General features: G+C 37.3%; 2 protein-coding genes across 8 annotated transcripts in view; one reads left to right on the forward strand and one right to left on the reverse strand.

The window, feature by feature from the left end:
* PKIB (cAMP-dependent protein kinase inhibitor beta) overlaps positions 1–10825 on the reverse strand; it is a 190718-nt gene extending 179893 nt beyond the window's left edge. For all 7 annotated transcript variants that reach the window (XM_057311110.1, XM_044386294.3, XM_026504732.4 and 4 more), the window contains exons 1-2: positions 10681–10825; positions 8311–8410 (exon numbers count right to left, since the gene is read on the reverse strand). The gene's annotated coding sequence lies outside the window, so the exon portion shown is untranslated. The remainder of the gene's footprint in view (positions 1–8310; positions 8411–10680) is intronic.
* Positions 10826–10840: 15 nt separating this feature from the next.
* SERINC1 (serine incorporator 1) overlaps positions 10841–15672 on the forward strand; it is a 29314-nt gene continuing 24482 nt past the window's right edge. The window contains exon 1 of the mRNA XM_026504725.3: positions 10841–11017. Within this exon, the coding sequence (XP_026360510.1) occupies positions 10979–11017 (39 nt within the window). The 5' untranslated portion in view covers positions 10841–10978. The remainder of the gene's footprint in view (positions 11018–15672) is intronic.

Genomic DNA, 15672 nt, shown 5'->3' on the forward strand with positions numbered 1-15672 from the left:
CTTCTGGAATTCTCATAATGTGAATACTGTTTCTTTTCATTACATCCTATAGGTCTCATAGACCTTCTTCACTCTTTTTCATCCTTTTTTTTTTTTTCCTTCCTCTGACTGGGTAATTTCTAATGTCCTATTTCCAGGTCATTGATTCATTCTTCTGCATGGTCAAGTCTGCTTTTGAAACTCTCTACTGTATTCTTCAGTTTAATTATTTTATTTTTCAACTCTAGGATTTCTAGTTTTTCTTATTGCTTTTTTTTTTTTTTTTTGATGGCTTCTGTTGCTTTGTTGAACTTCTTGTTTTGTTCATGCATTGTTTTCCTAATTTCATTTAGTTGTTTGTGTGTAGTTCACTAAACTTCTTTAAGAGGATTATTTGGAATTTTTTGTCTGACAGTTCATAGATCTCTATTTCTTTAAGATCAGTTATTAGAGCTACATTAGTTTCCTACATTAGTTTCCTTTGGTGGTTTACCTGCTTTTGTTTGTCTGTTTGTTTGAGTTTCTTGTGATCCGTGATTCTTTATATTGCTATCTGTGCATTTCAGTAATTGGGTTCCTCTTCCAGATTTTACAGATTTACTTTGGCAGAGACAGTTCTTCACAAGTCAGCTCATTTAGGTTTCTGGGAGTGTTGACTGGTAATGTCTCTGGGAGGTGAGATATGCTATTGTGGTCTATCCTGGCATGAGGTAACTGTTTGAGATCTGGTCAGGGATGGGGCCAGTGTGCCACTGGCTGAGAACAGTTGGATAGGACTGCTGGCTTGGTTCTAAAGTGAGGCTGTAGAATGGGCTCTAAAGTTGCCTGGATTCTCTAGGCTTTCTAGATGGCTGAGACTGAGTATTATACTCAATAGAAGACAAGGATATGAATTTGTTTCTCTGCCCTTGCAAGGCAGCAGGATAGGTCCCAGGGCCTGTACAGCTCTTTGTTTGGGGACCCAAATCAAGAAAGATTGTTCACTGAATTCTCTGGTCAGATGAGGCCACTGGTTTTACTCTGCAGATGAAGGTCACATGCTATGCTCTCTGTTTAAGTGCCACTATAAGCAGAGCAGTTGAATGGGCTATACAGCTTCCTAAATGTTCTGGTTGGGTTCCTTGGTCAAGCAGACTGAAGGCTGTAGTCAGTAATGAATGGGGCTATGTTTCTCTGCTTAGGTGCAGCGGGAGAAGGAGCTTTAAAGCTGGTAAAGCTCTTCGTTGTCTTAACTCAAGCTGACCCATGTCCCAAGTTCCCTGGCCAAACAGGCCCACTGTCTGCTCTGAAAACAATTGGCTTTGCCTGCATTTCTGTCAGCTCAAGCATCAGGGGGCCACACAGCTTCTAGGTGTTCTCACCAGCTCTTCTCGTCTAATGTGGCCAAAAGCCACAGTGGGTGGGGCTATGTTTCAGCTGCCTTGTCTAAACAGGCTGTCTTATTGGGAAGGGCCATGAGCCAACCTAAGCCTTGGATATGAATTAATCCCCCAGTCTGTGTGTAGCAGGGGGATCCTCCATGCTCAGTATTGGCTTTGCTATGGGAGCAATCAGCTCTATCCACCCACCTCTCTGCTCAAGTGCCACTCTTTCACACAACTTCCAGCTGCTCCCCCAGCCCTTTTGGCCAGATATGGCCAGGAGACCCTCTCTACAGTGGGTGGTGTCTCACTCAGTTTTTTGCCTAGGTGTGGGCAATTTAGGCTCCAGGGCCAGGAAAACTTGTTTGAGGATCCAAGCCAGACATATATGCACCCCACTGAGTTCCCTCATCAGAGTGTACCCGACTTGGTTCTGTAAATGAGCAAAACTACTGCTTGGTTTAGTACTTGCGCACTGCAGATATGAACTCAGTCTGCCAAGATCCTTATGCTGGTTGTTACAGGCCCATCCTTCCTACTCCAACACAATCAAATTCTCAGTGATTGAGCCCTGCAAATTCCCGTGCAGTCCCCTTGGGGTAAAATCAGAGTAGAGGCTCCCACAAAACAATCCACAATGTTGGGGGGAAGCTGGTTGTCTCCTGTATATTCTTTTTTCCCCACTGGAAGAAATGGAGACTCAGAAGAGACGTTTTCACATGGTGCTGCACTGGCCTGACGTAGGGGAAGCGTGGTCAACAGGTAACTGCTTCCCTTACTCTTGTAATGCAGTCTGTCTTGGTCTCTGTGGTGCAAGGGGTGCTTGAGTCTCATTTTCCCACTCTAGGATTGTCTCAGTGGTATCTTGGTTTTGTTTTGTTTTTAAAGATTTTATTTATTTATTTGACAGAGAGAGACAGCCAGCGAGAGAGGGAACACAAGCAGGGGGAGTGGGAGAGGGAGAAGCAGGCTCCTAGTGGAGGAGCCTGATGTGTGGCTCGATCCCAGAATGCTGGGATCACACCCTGAGCCGAAGGCAGATGCTTAATGACTGCGCCACCCAGGCACCCCAGTGGTATCTTGTTTTTGAATAGTTATTATTCTTGTGAGGAAATTGACCTATGGCACCACCCTGGTAATGTCACTCCAGTACCTACTGTATAGGGCTCTTAGGATGATTAAATGATATAATACATTTAAAATGTGTAGCTGCACACAGTAAATGCTCAAAAGGTGTTATAATTATTTTTCTATTGCTGCTATAGCAAATTAATGCAAACCCAGTGGCCTAAAGCAATACAAATTTATTATCTTCTGGTTTTGTGGGTCAGAAGTCCAAAATAGGTCTCTTTGGGCTAAAATTAAGGTGTTGGCAGGACTGCATTCTTTCTGGAAGTTTTGGAGAGAATCCATTTCCTTGCTTTTTCTACCTTTAGAGGTTACTTACATTCTTTGGCCTATAGCTGCTTATCACCTTGACCTCTTCTTGTGTTATCCTATCTCTTTCTTATTTTTCTGTCTCCCTCTTTATTTTATAAGGACCCTTGTGATTACATTGAGCCCACCTGGATAACCCAGGCTAACTTCCGACCTCCATATCTTTATCTTAATTATACTTGCAAAGTCCCCCTTGCTTTATAAAGTGACATATTCACAGATTCTAGAAATTAGGATGTGCCCTTCTTTGGAGGGGCATTATTCAGCTTAGCCCAGTTGCTCTGATTTTGGCAACAACTGTAGAGTTGGTCATTTTTTGATTAATAAATTTTTATTCTCTTTAATCTTTTTATAATTGTCTATGGAAATATTTAATATTATTGAAAAATGAATAACACATTTGCAAAGTATTTACATGAAAATTTTAATGAATAATCTGGTTTGTTTTCTTAAGGTCACCTCAGAAAAAGCATACTGCTACCATAATTAAATAATATGTAGTCTTCACCATGCCTCAAACACTACACTCAAAATTTAATCACATAATACCTATGTAATTTACTGTATTTGCAAAATGAAAACATGACTTTTACATAGGAGGTGTTTTAAATAAATGTTATTTTAATTAATAAATTATGGAGCTGGTGTGAAATGACTTTGATAGTTCCCTTTGGTTTTCTTTCCAGGAATCATCCCTCTGTGAATGCCCTATATAGTGTAAATTCCATAAGGTCATAGATAATTTTACATGTTTTGATGGTACTAGGCATGCCTTTGTACATAGTATACATTCAGTAAATATTTATAAATGAATGAATTTAAGAGTGAATTTCACAGCAGGGGGGAATAAGTGAAGAAGGATTTGGATGACAGTGAGTAGTTACTCAAGGTCCCTTTTTTGCCTTTTTTTTTTTTTAAGATTTTATTTATTTATTTGTCAGAGAGAGAGAGAGAGCAAAGCAGGGGGAGTTGCAGGCAGAGGGAGAAGCAGGCTCCCCACCAAGCAAGAAGCCTGATGTGGGACTCCATCCCAGGACCCTGGGATCATGATCTGAGCTGAAGGCAGACACTTAACCAACTGAGCCACCCAGCTGTCCCTCACCTTTTTTTGATCCTGCTATGAAAGTATTTCCTTAGCATACTCAAAATTTCTGAGACTTTACAAAATTATGTTCTTGGAAATAATCTAAGTTATCAAAATCTGGAAATCATATTTATTTTCTCAGATTGATTATTATTTTCTATGAAAAAAGACAAGCAAGTACATTGACAGTCCTAAATGAATGACAATTAATAAATCTTAGAACATTAACAAATCTAGAGAAAAGCAATCTATGATACTATCTATTGAGAAAATCTCTTGGAGTTTCCTTCCTACTTCTTATCCCCTGCCTCCAAATTCCAGTAAATAGAAGGGCTTTAATGTAAAACAATAATAAGCTGAACTCAAGCTCACAAGACAAATTTTGTTTTCGATTTTGCTCTTCCTCAGTTACAGAAACAAAGGTGATATATTATAATGAAATATCTCAACAAAACTTCCCTTGTCTAATGAACGGGACCTGAAAACATTTGACCTCTTTTACACACGAGTGGGTAGAATAAGTGACTACCCTGGAAACAAAACTTAAATCAATGGCTTGTGTTAGAATTTAATTTAGAAAGCCAGAAATAAAAGTTGCCACAAGTTGTAACATTTAGAAAGCCAGAAATATAATACGCTATGAATTTTAACTAAGGAATACTTTGCAAAAAAAAAAAAAAAAAGAAAGAAAAGAAAGAAATACCTTTCAACCTTGAAGAATTTAAAAACTTTTCCCCTTAGTGTTTAGAAATATCAAGGTAATTTAAAGGTTCACGGTGTTCAATTCATTCTCTTTTCCAGATTTTATCAGTCCTGACATAGAGAATTGGAATTAAAAAGATGTGGAGAAGGAAGCAAGTCTTATAGAAAATATGATTGCTTTTAACAACAAAACCCATGAGATGATTTTAGTCACTGAGGAGAGAGAAACAGAAAAACAAATTGACCTGAAAGGATAAAGCTTGATTGTGAATACTATGTAAGTGAATAAAAAATAAAACACCTCACCTGTAGTGTGATTGCAAATAATTCCTTCATTACAGGTACATCTTGTCATTTTTTAAATTTGTCATCTGTTGTTCCCCAAACTATCAGGGGATTTTTAATTTGGTATTTACTTACAAGTAAAATAAGATTTTTCCAGTGCATCTACTCCCTCTTCCATAAATGCCTGCAGCCAACAGTTAGCTGCAAATGGATTGATTTTTGATTCCTTAAGAGCTCTTCAGTGCTTCTTAAATAATACCTTCTTCTGTAGGCTCTAGTAGTGGAACAATGTCATAAATTCTTTTGACTTTCACAGCTTGACCTTCCTTTTGTATGTAAAGCCAGAATGTAGGCTTCATAAACAGCAGGCATTGTAATGCTTGAGAGATTTGTGTAGGCATTATTTATGCCAGCCAATAACTATGGTTGCTTTTATATAAATATAACCAACGTTTTGTCTGAGAAAGTAGAACAGCTGACTATCTCTTCTAAAAATAGGTTATTGATTCTATATATATATTTACGTTTAAATTAGTATTTCCGTTCCAAATAAGAGTTTTATTCTATACTGATGTTTAAATTTTATCTTGAAACTACACACTAAAACAGTCGGGGCTTGGGTCAGAATGTTTTAAGATTAAGAATCCTGACTTATTTTATAAGGTTATTGATTATGTCCCGGGGTAGAGGAGGAGAAATAAATGGAGTGCAAAATAGCCTGCAATTTAAAAGAGATTGTGTATATTGTCTCTCTGCAGTAGTAAGGTTTAATCCTGCTCAAGGCAAGGTAACGGAGTACTCTAGAACGGATGCACTTGAAAAATCTTACAGTTTTTACATGAATTGTGGTTTTAAATTACCAGATTTGCCTTCTTTTTAATAATCTATCTAGGCAATGTTTGAATTATCAGAAGCAATTTTTTTGTCCATTGATGACTCTGATATTTTTATAATATGTATTTACTCTTAAAAAATGAGTATCAATTTAAGAGAGCTGACACTCTTGATTGATATTCCATTTCAAAAGTAAAAGTCAACAAGAATATTTTAGTTGACTATTTATCCATTTTCCAAGTTAGTTCATTGGTTTCATGTTCCATTTGGAGGCACAGACATTTATTCCAGGATAGGAAAAATAATCACCTAGTTGCTACATGACTCTTAACATCATCATCATTACCATCATTAATAATAATAATAATAGTAGTAGTAGTAATAGTAATAATCCAAAACTTGTACTGTCTGCAAGCTGTTACAAGTATTTACATGTATTGACTCATTTAATCCTCATTGCAACTCTATAAGGAAAATAGTATTCTATTTTACAGTTGAGAAATCTGAAGCCTGGAGAAATCAAGTGATTTGCCTAAGTATACCCAGCTTGTAAGTGGCAGAACTTCAGGTAGCTACTAATAACTACTTACCTGTTAATAAGTCCTGTATTATTATTTTGAGAATTTGATCCCACATATATTTTTTTAAAGATTTTATTTATTTATGTGACAGACAGACAGCCAGCGAGAGAGGGAACACAGCAGGGGAGTGGGAGAGGAAGAAGCAGGCTTCCAGCGGAGGAGCCCGATATGGGACTTGATCCTGGAACGCCAGGATCACGCCCTGAGCTGAAGGCAGACGCTTAACAACTGCGCTACCCAGGTGCCCCTGACCCCACATATTTGACTCTGCTGTCATTTAGTAGTGCTCGGTGGCTATATTTGTGTCAGATTTATATTTATTATTATTATCACTGAAATTTGTAATTCTAGATGATCTCTACTCACGGATATACATTAATACTAAGAACAGTGCATGCCCAGACTGCTGAGAATACAGTTGAGACAAAGTTGTGAATGTTCACTGGCTGGGATTTAAATGTGCCCGTACTTGGAGGAATTGAAAATAATTAAAAGACTGTCTCTATCATCAAGAAATTTCCAGTCTTAAGCATTTATGTTCTAAAGATAAAAAGATTTGGGGCCTGGGTGGCTCAGTCAGTTAAGCATTCAACTCTTGATTTTGGCTCAGGTCATGATCTCAGGGTCCTGGAATCAAGCCCTTTGATGGGCTTGTGCTCAGCACAGTCCACTTGAGATTCTCTTTCTCCCTCTCCCTCCCTCCCCCACAGCTCTAAATAAATAAATAAAATCTTGTTTTAAGAAAGAAATTTAATATCCTACTGACTTAAGTTCCTAATTATTGTGAATAAAAATTCACATTTTCTACTTATTTATAGAAAATGGTATTTTAATTTTAATTTTTGTTATTGAGAAGTTATACACTGAATTTTAAAAGTTTGCTTGAGAATGAAGCAGCTTCTAGACTTGAGGTGGCTTGGTAACAGAACTTTAATCTTGTTCAGGTTTGATCCAAGGCTATGTTCTTCAGGGCTTTATGTGAGAATACTGATGAGTAAATCTCATGGTATCTCCACTCCATTTCTCAAGAATTGTTTAAAGCAAAGACATATAACACAATTCTGATCTTGAGGCTGAAAAAGAATCTGATGGCAGTTGGGGAGGGCTTCTGGAAAATGCTTCCCTTCCTTGTGGAACAGAGATGTTTGGTAAGGTGTAAGGAAGGGGCAGAGAATTTCTCTTTCTTTCTTTCAAAATTATCATGCTTAAGTGCTTAAATCAACCAGTCCTAGAACTGCTCTGCCTCCAGCATAGGTTCTAAATGCCTCCATTCTCACCTCCTCCTGAAATATGGGGTATTTGGTAAGATTTTAAAAAGAAACAAACAAACATTCTCTTAATAAAACAATGCATGGGAGTTGTACTTCAATAAATTTTGTGAAAATCAAAGAACAGCAACAAAAAAACAAACCTCGTTTAGAATGAAGTCGAGAGGCCAGCAGGGGGAGCTCTTACATCTAGCACCAGGTATCAATTGCACCCCTAACAGAAGAGATGGACCTTGCAAGTCCATACTACTTTACTATCCCAGCCAAAAAAAAGGAATATTTCTTTTTCCCCTGGCCAATGAAAAGCCACTATACTTCAAACTCCCAATTTACTCCAGTGGATTTTAGGCTTATAACAGTCAGTCCCAACTACCTCCTTTCCTCTACAGAAGAACACTCCTCTTCTTTGTTCTCCATACCTGCCTACAGTTTTGCGGCAGCTTGCTTGTCCTGGATTGCAATTCTCTGCTATTCCTGAATAAACCCTTCTTTTGCTGACAAAATAACTGGCAGTTTTATTTTCAAGGTTAACAGTTAATACGAATTATAAAAAGGGCCTGTTTTGTCTTTTAGTTATTTACTTAGCAGGACCTGAAGCCCCTACCCTATTCTACCTTCAGTTTTATTGAGGAGAAAATTAGATGGAAACATTTGACTGAGAGCCAGACACCAGGTTTCAAAGATTAAGAAACTATGGGGGGGGGGTATTTAAGAAAAAGAAAACAAAAGAAAAGTCCCTGATATCTAGAAGTAGTAGCTAGTATTTATTGAGCACTTACCACGAGCCTGACACCATTCTGTGTGCTTTGTTTTCATTTAATCTGCACAGCAACATTATGAAGAAGTTACTGTTATTCTCCCATCTTAAAGTTGAGGAATCTGAAGCACAAAAAATGAAATTTGCCTAAGATTACACAGCTAATTTGACGTGGAGGTAGCATTTAAGCACAGGCATCCTTACTCCAGATTTAAGCATGTCTCTGAACACTTCCCTCTACTGACACTTAATCCAAGATTGTGCCTATATGGAGATTCAATGGGAAAAGTCCATTTTCTGGACTCTACGTGTATGGGAGAGCTCCCTTTTTAAAGCATAATTCTCATGTATTATTATACTAGTCAACTCTTTGTGTTTTTCTCTCTTACTAAGGACTAACATTTGGGATTGCTGAACTGTGGTGCAGTGTCTAACCATGCCTGAATCAAAGCATTAGCCTAAATAACTATAAGAACTTAACATTTACCCTTCTTACAGTCTCTCAGATTTGATTTTTAATTAAAAAAATCAAAATCTGTCTTCACTGACAAAAGCATGTCTTTAATCAGGATACACCTCTTCCAATTCTAAGTTTATACTGACCCCTATAGGTGATTCTGTCCTAATCTATCCGTGGCTTATTCTTATAGAACATATGTTAAAATATTGAAGCATATTTACATTTAGAATTTAATTATTTTAGGATTAAAGTCATAACATACTTTTCATAGATCCTTTCTCTCCTTGTATTGTACAATATAAACTATGCATAAATTTTATTCATCCTTTAGGACAATTTATTTTGGGGGAAACTAGCTTGTATTGATTGTCTACAATAGGTTTACACTGTGCTATAATTTATAAGACCATTGATATTTTTTAATCCTCTCAAATCTTTAAGGTTGATATATTACTCATAAGGATTCTGAGATTCTGAGAAGTCAAGTACCTTACTAAAGGTATTTTCACAACTTACACTGAAAGCAGAATTTAAAATGCAAAACTTGAAAGGATGGGTGTGTAAATGACATTAACGATCAAAGTGAGAAGTTAAAAACTAAGTCAATAGCTTCTCCCCACTTGATAATTTTTCCAGTGTTAAGTTTTTTGAATTCGTATTAAGGACTCTTGTAATTCTACAACATTTCTCTTTAGATGTCTACCTGAATCATGTATCTTTGTTAAAATGACTTAAGTGGAACCATTTTAAAATGGAGCCAGAGCAGCCATTTCAAGGGAACGGTTTTCACATCCTGTTTCTTGAACCTTTGAACTCGGCCAAAGCATTCAAGAAGTCAGCAAGCAGGAGAATATTCCGTTTGAAAAGACTAATAAAAGTGAACTTTTGCCTACTGATCACTTCACTTGACCAGTCAATGAGTGCAAATCCAGACCTTCTTGTCAGCACCAAAGAACTCTTCTTCAAACTATTCATCCAATCTTCTTTTTTTCCCCATGAAAATCCTGTCAACCTCCTGAAATTTGGACACTATTTGGGATTCTACTTAAATCTGTGTACCCTGAATTGCAATTCTTTGATTCCAGTTAAACGCTTTGCTTCTTGAACTGGTTTCTTGTTTTTAACTCTGAGGGCAATGTAAGTTACTTTAAATTTTGCATCTCCTTAACTCTTCTTTTTTAAGCTTGCATTTTCACGTGCTGAGGGGCAACATTTCTGAGACAAGTTCAACATGTCCAAACCAAACCCACTGTCTTTTACCCAATTCCATTTAATGGTCACAGTTCTACATTCCTAGGTGTTACCTCACCTTTACCTAACTAATTTTGGTAAACTTTATAAAACTTTTATTACTAATGACAATGACTATTTCTCTTTCTGTGCGCCAAACTGTTCTCCTAGAATATATTTTATAACACTATGAAAAGAACTAGAACTTTGTGAACATTCCCTGGAAATGATCATTATCACATAATTTGCAAGGATTCCAAATGTCTCCTGAACAGCTCATAACGTTCAATAAAATCAACACTATGTTTAAGTTCTTATAATCAGTATGGGTCTTTTTACCTAATTAAAATTTTTGAATGTGCAAACCTCCTGTAACATCTTAACTGGACAAGACAGTAAAATGCGTGTCGACAACAAAGAAGCGACACAAAGAACTTTAAGTACGCAAACGAATGGAAATACCCCAAAAGAACTTGTCCCAGGCAGTGGCCTGCAAGAATACCTGAGAACGTAAGAGGGGTTAAAAGGACGCAAAAGTGTGAAAATAAGTGGATGAACGGATGAGCACCGAGAAAGAGAAGGCAATCTCCAAAAGCAGTCAGAAATTCTTCTAATGAACGAGGGCAAAATCATCAAACACCACCTCAGCCTCTACTAAACCCAAATTCAAATAAACATTAAGTAAAGGTGAGTTTTTCTCACATCGTTTCCTTAATGTGGCAAACTACGGTCAGGTTGCATTAGCCAGACGTTTCCAACCCTGGTGTTAGAGAACGCCGCTCCGAAAACTGCCTCAAATTCGAAGAATGCGCACGCACAATCTCACACGACTCCCTCCCCCACCCCATCCAACGCAGGCCTCAAAGGAAGTGACGCAAAGTTGAGGGGCGGGGTGGGCTCTGCGCCGGAAGTGGCTCGCAGATAGTAAATAAGGCCCGAAAGGGTGGAGAGGTAGTGTCTCCATCTTGTCGCCAGCCGCTGCTCCTGCGACGTTGCGGAGATGGGAAACGTCTTGGGACTATGCTCCATGGCGAGCTGGGTAAGGAGGCTTTTAGTGACCTTCAGGGTGCTAAGCGTAAGAGGCGAAAGAGAAGGGAACCCGAGTCGGGTTGGATGCGGCGCGTCGGTAACGTGGTACCCCACCCAACAGGGAGTGCCTTCCGTCCCCATTTTCTCCCGTGGTCACGCCAACTTAGCTTTAGGGCCCTGAGTCTTGCGAGGAGCCGACAGCGATGGCCATGGGGAGCAGTGGAGACGGAAAGATAACCCCGATGGGAGAAGCAAAGACAAGACAGATGTAGTTTCCCTCCCCCAATCGTCTTTCGTGAGTAGCTTTCTTGTAAGCTATTCCCCATTCTTCCAGGTCCCTTTTTGTTGTTGTTGTTGTTTTCTCTGCGTAGGCTGTCTATACGTAGGTTTTAGGCCCATTCCGTGGAGTATCCCATCCCTTCTCGTCCTGTTCTCAGCGACCTCAGACTGCAGCACTGTCATCCCTGGAGGCAGGTCGGCCTCTTTGTTCTGTCTGGCCGACTACAATTAAACGCCCGCTATTTGGGACAGCCTGGCTTAATATTTACTAATACTCTTTAGTCCTAGCTCTGTGGCTGGGTCCTCGACCTTCATGCTATGAAGAAATTGCTGTGTTTCTCAAGTAATAATATGTGTATCTGTAAAAGCTGGTCATTTCAATGGTATTACAAATCTTGTATCTTGACATAAAGCATGCTTCTGTAATCTGAAATTTCATGTTTAATTAGGTGTAGGTTGCATTTTAATTAGGTAGCATCGTTAGAGTGATACCGTTTTTCATTATAGTGGTACAATTTCTTTATTCAAGCGGTGCAAATAAACTTCAGTTTAAGATAATCATTCCATTCCCCCCCAAAAGAGACAACATATTAACATTACAGTTAATAGAGTTATTGTAATTTGGGGCGAGGTATTTGGGTTAAAATAATATTTCTTTAATCCATGATTTCTAAATTCCACTTCTAACGCTTGTCTGATTTCCCAAATGACTCCATTTTATACACGAGTCAGAATTTTTATTATTTTACATACCTCACTTTTTTTCAGAAAGTTCTGATATTGCTTGAACTATAAGTATTAGACTTTAATAAAATAATTCCTGAAGGTTGTTACTTCAACTGAGATCATTCTCTTGATTATATTTCTTATTGTAGTTGGGCATGGAAACCAGATATTTTTAATCTCAGTAAGAAACTGGAGATTCTACTTGAGTCTGTTTAATACAAAAGAGGCATAGTGTAATAAATGTATTACAAAATAAAGGGTGTTAAAACATTACTTTCATTTTTGGGGGGGGTCGGGGGAAGGTATGATTTGTAAAGTCAGATTTTGTTCATTTATCAAGCAGTCATTTTCTTTATACGTATATAGTAAAGATTTAAAAAGAGGGATTCATGTTCCCAGTATTCTTCTCCTCTCCAGAACCATGGTGAACACCTTTTTTGCCTCAAGAGCAATTATGGTTGGGAGGAGGGGGTGTTAAGGATTTTTTTTTTAAATGTGTTTTAAGTCAGAAAATCGCTTTAGTGAACAATATGGAAAATTATATTCCTTTAAAGTTTTTACAACTTAGTTCTTTACCTTTATTGACTAGGAAACTGATAAAATTGACACTGCATTTTAGTCACTGTTAATAACAAGGTATATTGGAAAGGTAATAACAAGGAAGCAGTTTTCTTATCCTCCTGTAATTAGATCTCTGGCAGATAGGCTAGATGGCCAAGGTTGATCTTAAGTGTGCTAGATTATTGTGGCCAGTCTAGGAATTGACTCTATAGTATGCAATTCTAGTCATATTTTCCCCTTTCCGTTTTGGTGCTTCTGTCTCTATTCATGAACTGTTCAATTTTGGTGTGGTTCATTGGCAACTGAAGGGGAGTTTGCCTTGTAATATATAAGTCCGTTTTTTTAACAGTCTTAATAGTCAATATGCTTATTTGCTTAAAAGTTTTGACAAATTCAAAACTTATTCAACTTTTCAGAAGTATTCAGGTCTTCAAATTAGAACAGTTAAACCGCATTTAAACAAATCTTATTTTTTACTCATATTTTTTGAGGCTTAATCTATTTTTGTAAAAAATTTTTTCTGATTTACAGAACAGCTGTAGAAAATTTTTGAACTATGAAGAAAGCACATAAAAGAAAAAATACTGTTGTGTAGAGATTGGAGCTTTAATTTTTTATTTTGAGTTTCTTTGCTAAGTGGCCTAGAATTAGATTGATCATAAATCTTGGTTCATGTGTGGCTGTCTCTTTGATCGGTGATTACATTAACCACTTAAATATATGGATCTCCCACCTAATCTTGTAACTACGTTACCAGCAATTTATGCCTACTTCAGTGCTTTTTTCCACCCCAATCTCACCAGTGATATTAATGAATAGAATTGATTTTTTTTAATTATTGGACTTTATATACATTAACTATCACTTTTTTTTTTTTTGCTCAAGATACTTTTTAACCATGGCTTCTCCCATTTTTTTTTAACTTGATGTCTTCTCCTAATTGACTAAATTTTATAATCTGATAGATTTTTAAAGAATTCATGGATGCTGAAATCCCTAAAGTCTTTTATATATAAAAATATCTCCTATATTTCTGAGAGGCATCGTTTACCACTTCAATAGTATACCCATTTCCTTCAGAATGTAATAGTGTTTTCTGTGAATCTTGTTTTGTCTTAAAACACTGTGGTATCCACTCCCTCCCAGAATATCTCACGTGTTCTATTGACTTGTTTCCTCTGCCTGGATATCTGAAGAGTTTTTACTTCTCTTTGAAATTAACCAAATATGTCTGACTTTAAATCTTTATTCACTTTTTTCGTCTAGAAAATAGTGTTTTTTTGGGGCGCCTGGGTTAAGCGTCTGCCTTTGGCTCAGGTCATGATCCAGAGGTCCTGGGATCCCGCCCTGTCTCAGGCTCCCTGCTCGGCGGGGAGTCTGCTTCTCCCTCTGCCTTTCCCCTGCTTGTGATCTCTCAAGCTCACTCTCTCTTAAATACATAAAATCTTTAAAAAAACAAAACGAAAGAAAGAAAATAGTGTTCTTTTGAAAATACAGATTAACTTCTTCATCTAAGGAAGTTTTTCTTGGATTCTATCTTTGAATGTCCCTTTTGTTTATTTAGAGGATTCTCTATTTTAAGGACACCAGTTACCTTCATGTTACATTGTCTTTCTTTTCCTTCCATATTATTTTTCTGTATTTTTGTCATTTTCTTTTTAGTTGATATAATTTACCTGAAATTCACACTTTGTAATGTACAGGTCTGTGAATTTGGAGAAATCCTATAGTTATGTAACAGCTACAGAACAGTTAGCACCTTAAATTCTGTCATCCCCATTCTCGGCAGCTCCTGTTTTTTCTGTCCCCAGAGTTCTTTTCTTGCCAGAAGGGCAAATGAATAGGATCATACAGGATATAGCCTTTTGAGTCGGGCTTTTTTTACTGAGCATTAATTCATTGAGATTTATTCATGTTGTGTGTATTAGTGGTTTGTTCCTTTTTATTTTTGTGTAATATTCCGTTGCTTGGATGTACCACAACTTACTATCCATGTATCAAGTGAAGAGCATTTCCAGATTTTGGTGATAAAATAGCTGTAAACATTTCCATAGAGGTACCACAAAGGTTTTTTGTGTGACTCTTAAATTCTCTTTTGCTTAGGTAAAATAGCTATCAGTGGAATTGCTGAGCAATATGACAGGCATACATTTGACTTGTAAGAAGCTACCCAGCTGGTTTGCAAGGTAGCTGTACCAATTTTCAGTCCCAACAAAGAGAGTTGACAGTACTTGGTATTATGAGTTTATTTGATTTTAGCCATTCTAATGTGTGTGTGTGGTGGTATCTCATTATACTTTTAGTGTACATTTCCTGAGTAACTGATGATATTGAGCCCTTTTTCATGCTCTCATTTGCCATCCATGTATTTTCTTTCTTAAAATGTTCAAATAATTTGTCCGGGTTTTATTCTGGTTGGTTTTTTTCTTACTAAATTTTAAAAATTCCTTCTATATTCTCAGTACAAATCATTTATTAACTACCTCATTTCAATATATTTTTTTCACATCTGTGGCTTGTCTTAATTCTCGTCAGGGTGTCTTTGAAAGAGCAGAAGTTCTTAATTTTGATGAGACCTAATTTATCAATTTTCCTTCTTCTGTGGGTCATGCTTTTCATATTGCATCTAAGAAATCCTCAGTTAATTTTGATACATGGTTTGATTGAGGCTTAAGTTTCTTTTTTTTTTTTTATTTAAGATTTTGTTTATTTTATTAGATAACAAGTGTGTGGCAGAGGGAGAGGGAGAAGCTGAGCAGAGACCCTGACATCGGGCTCAATCCCAGGACCCTGGGATCATGACCTGAGCCAAAAGCAGACGCTTAACCTACTGAGCCACCCAGGCTTCCCTTAGGGTTCTTCTTTTAGATAGATAGGTAAATAGTTATTTCAGTACTGTTTATTAAAGAGATTGTCCTTCCTATATTGATTTGCTTTGGCACTTTAAGCAAAAACCCTTTTACCATATTTATGTAAGTCTATCCTCTACTTTATTGTTTTATTTATTTGTGCCATACTGTTGCCTAAACCCACCCTATTTTGATTACTCGGGCTTTAAAGTTAATCTTGAAGTTAGGTAGTGTGTGTATTCCAATATTG

This window comes from Ursus arctos, unplaced genomic scaffold, assembly GCF_023065955.2.
Source record: "Ursus arctos isolate Adak ecotype North America unplaced genomic scaffold, UrsArc2.0 scaffold_13, whole genome shotgun sequence".
NCBI lineage: Eukaryota > Metazoa > Chordata > Mammalia > Carnivora > Ursidae > Ursus > Ursus arctos.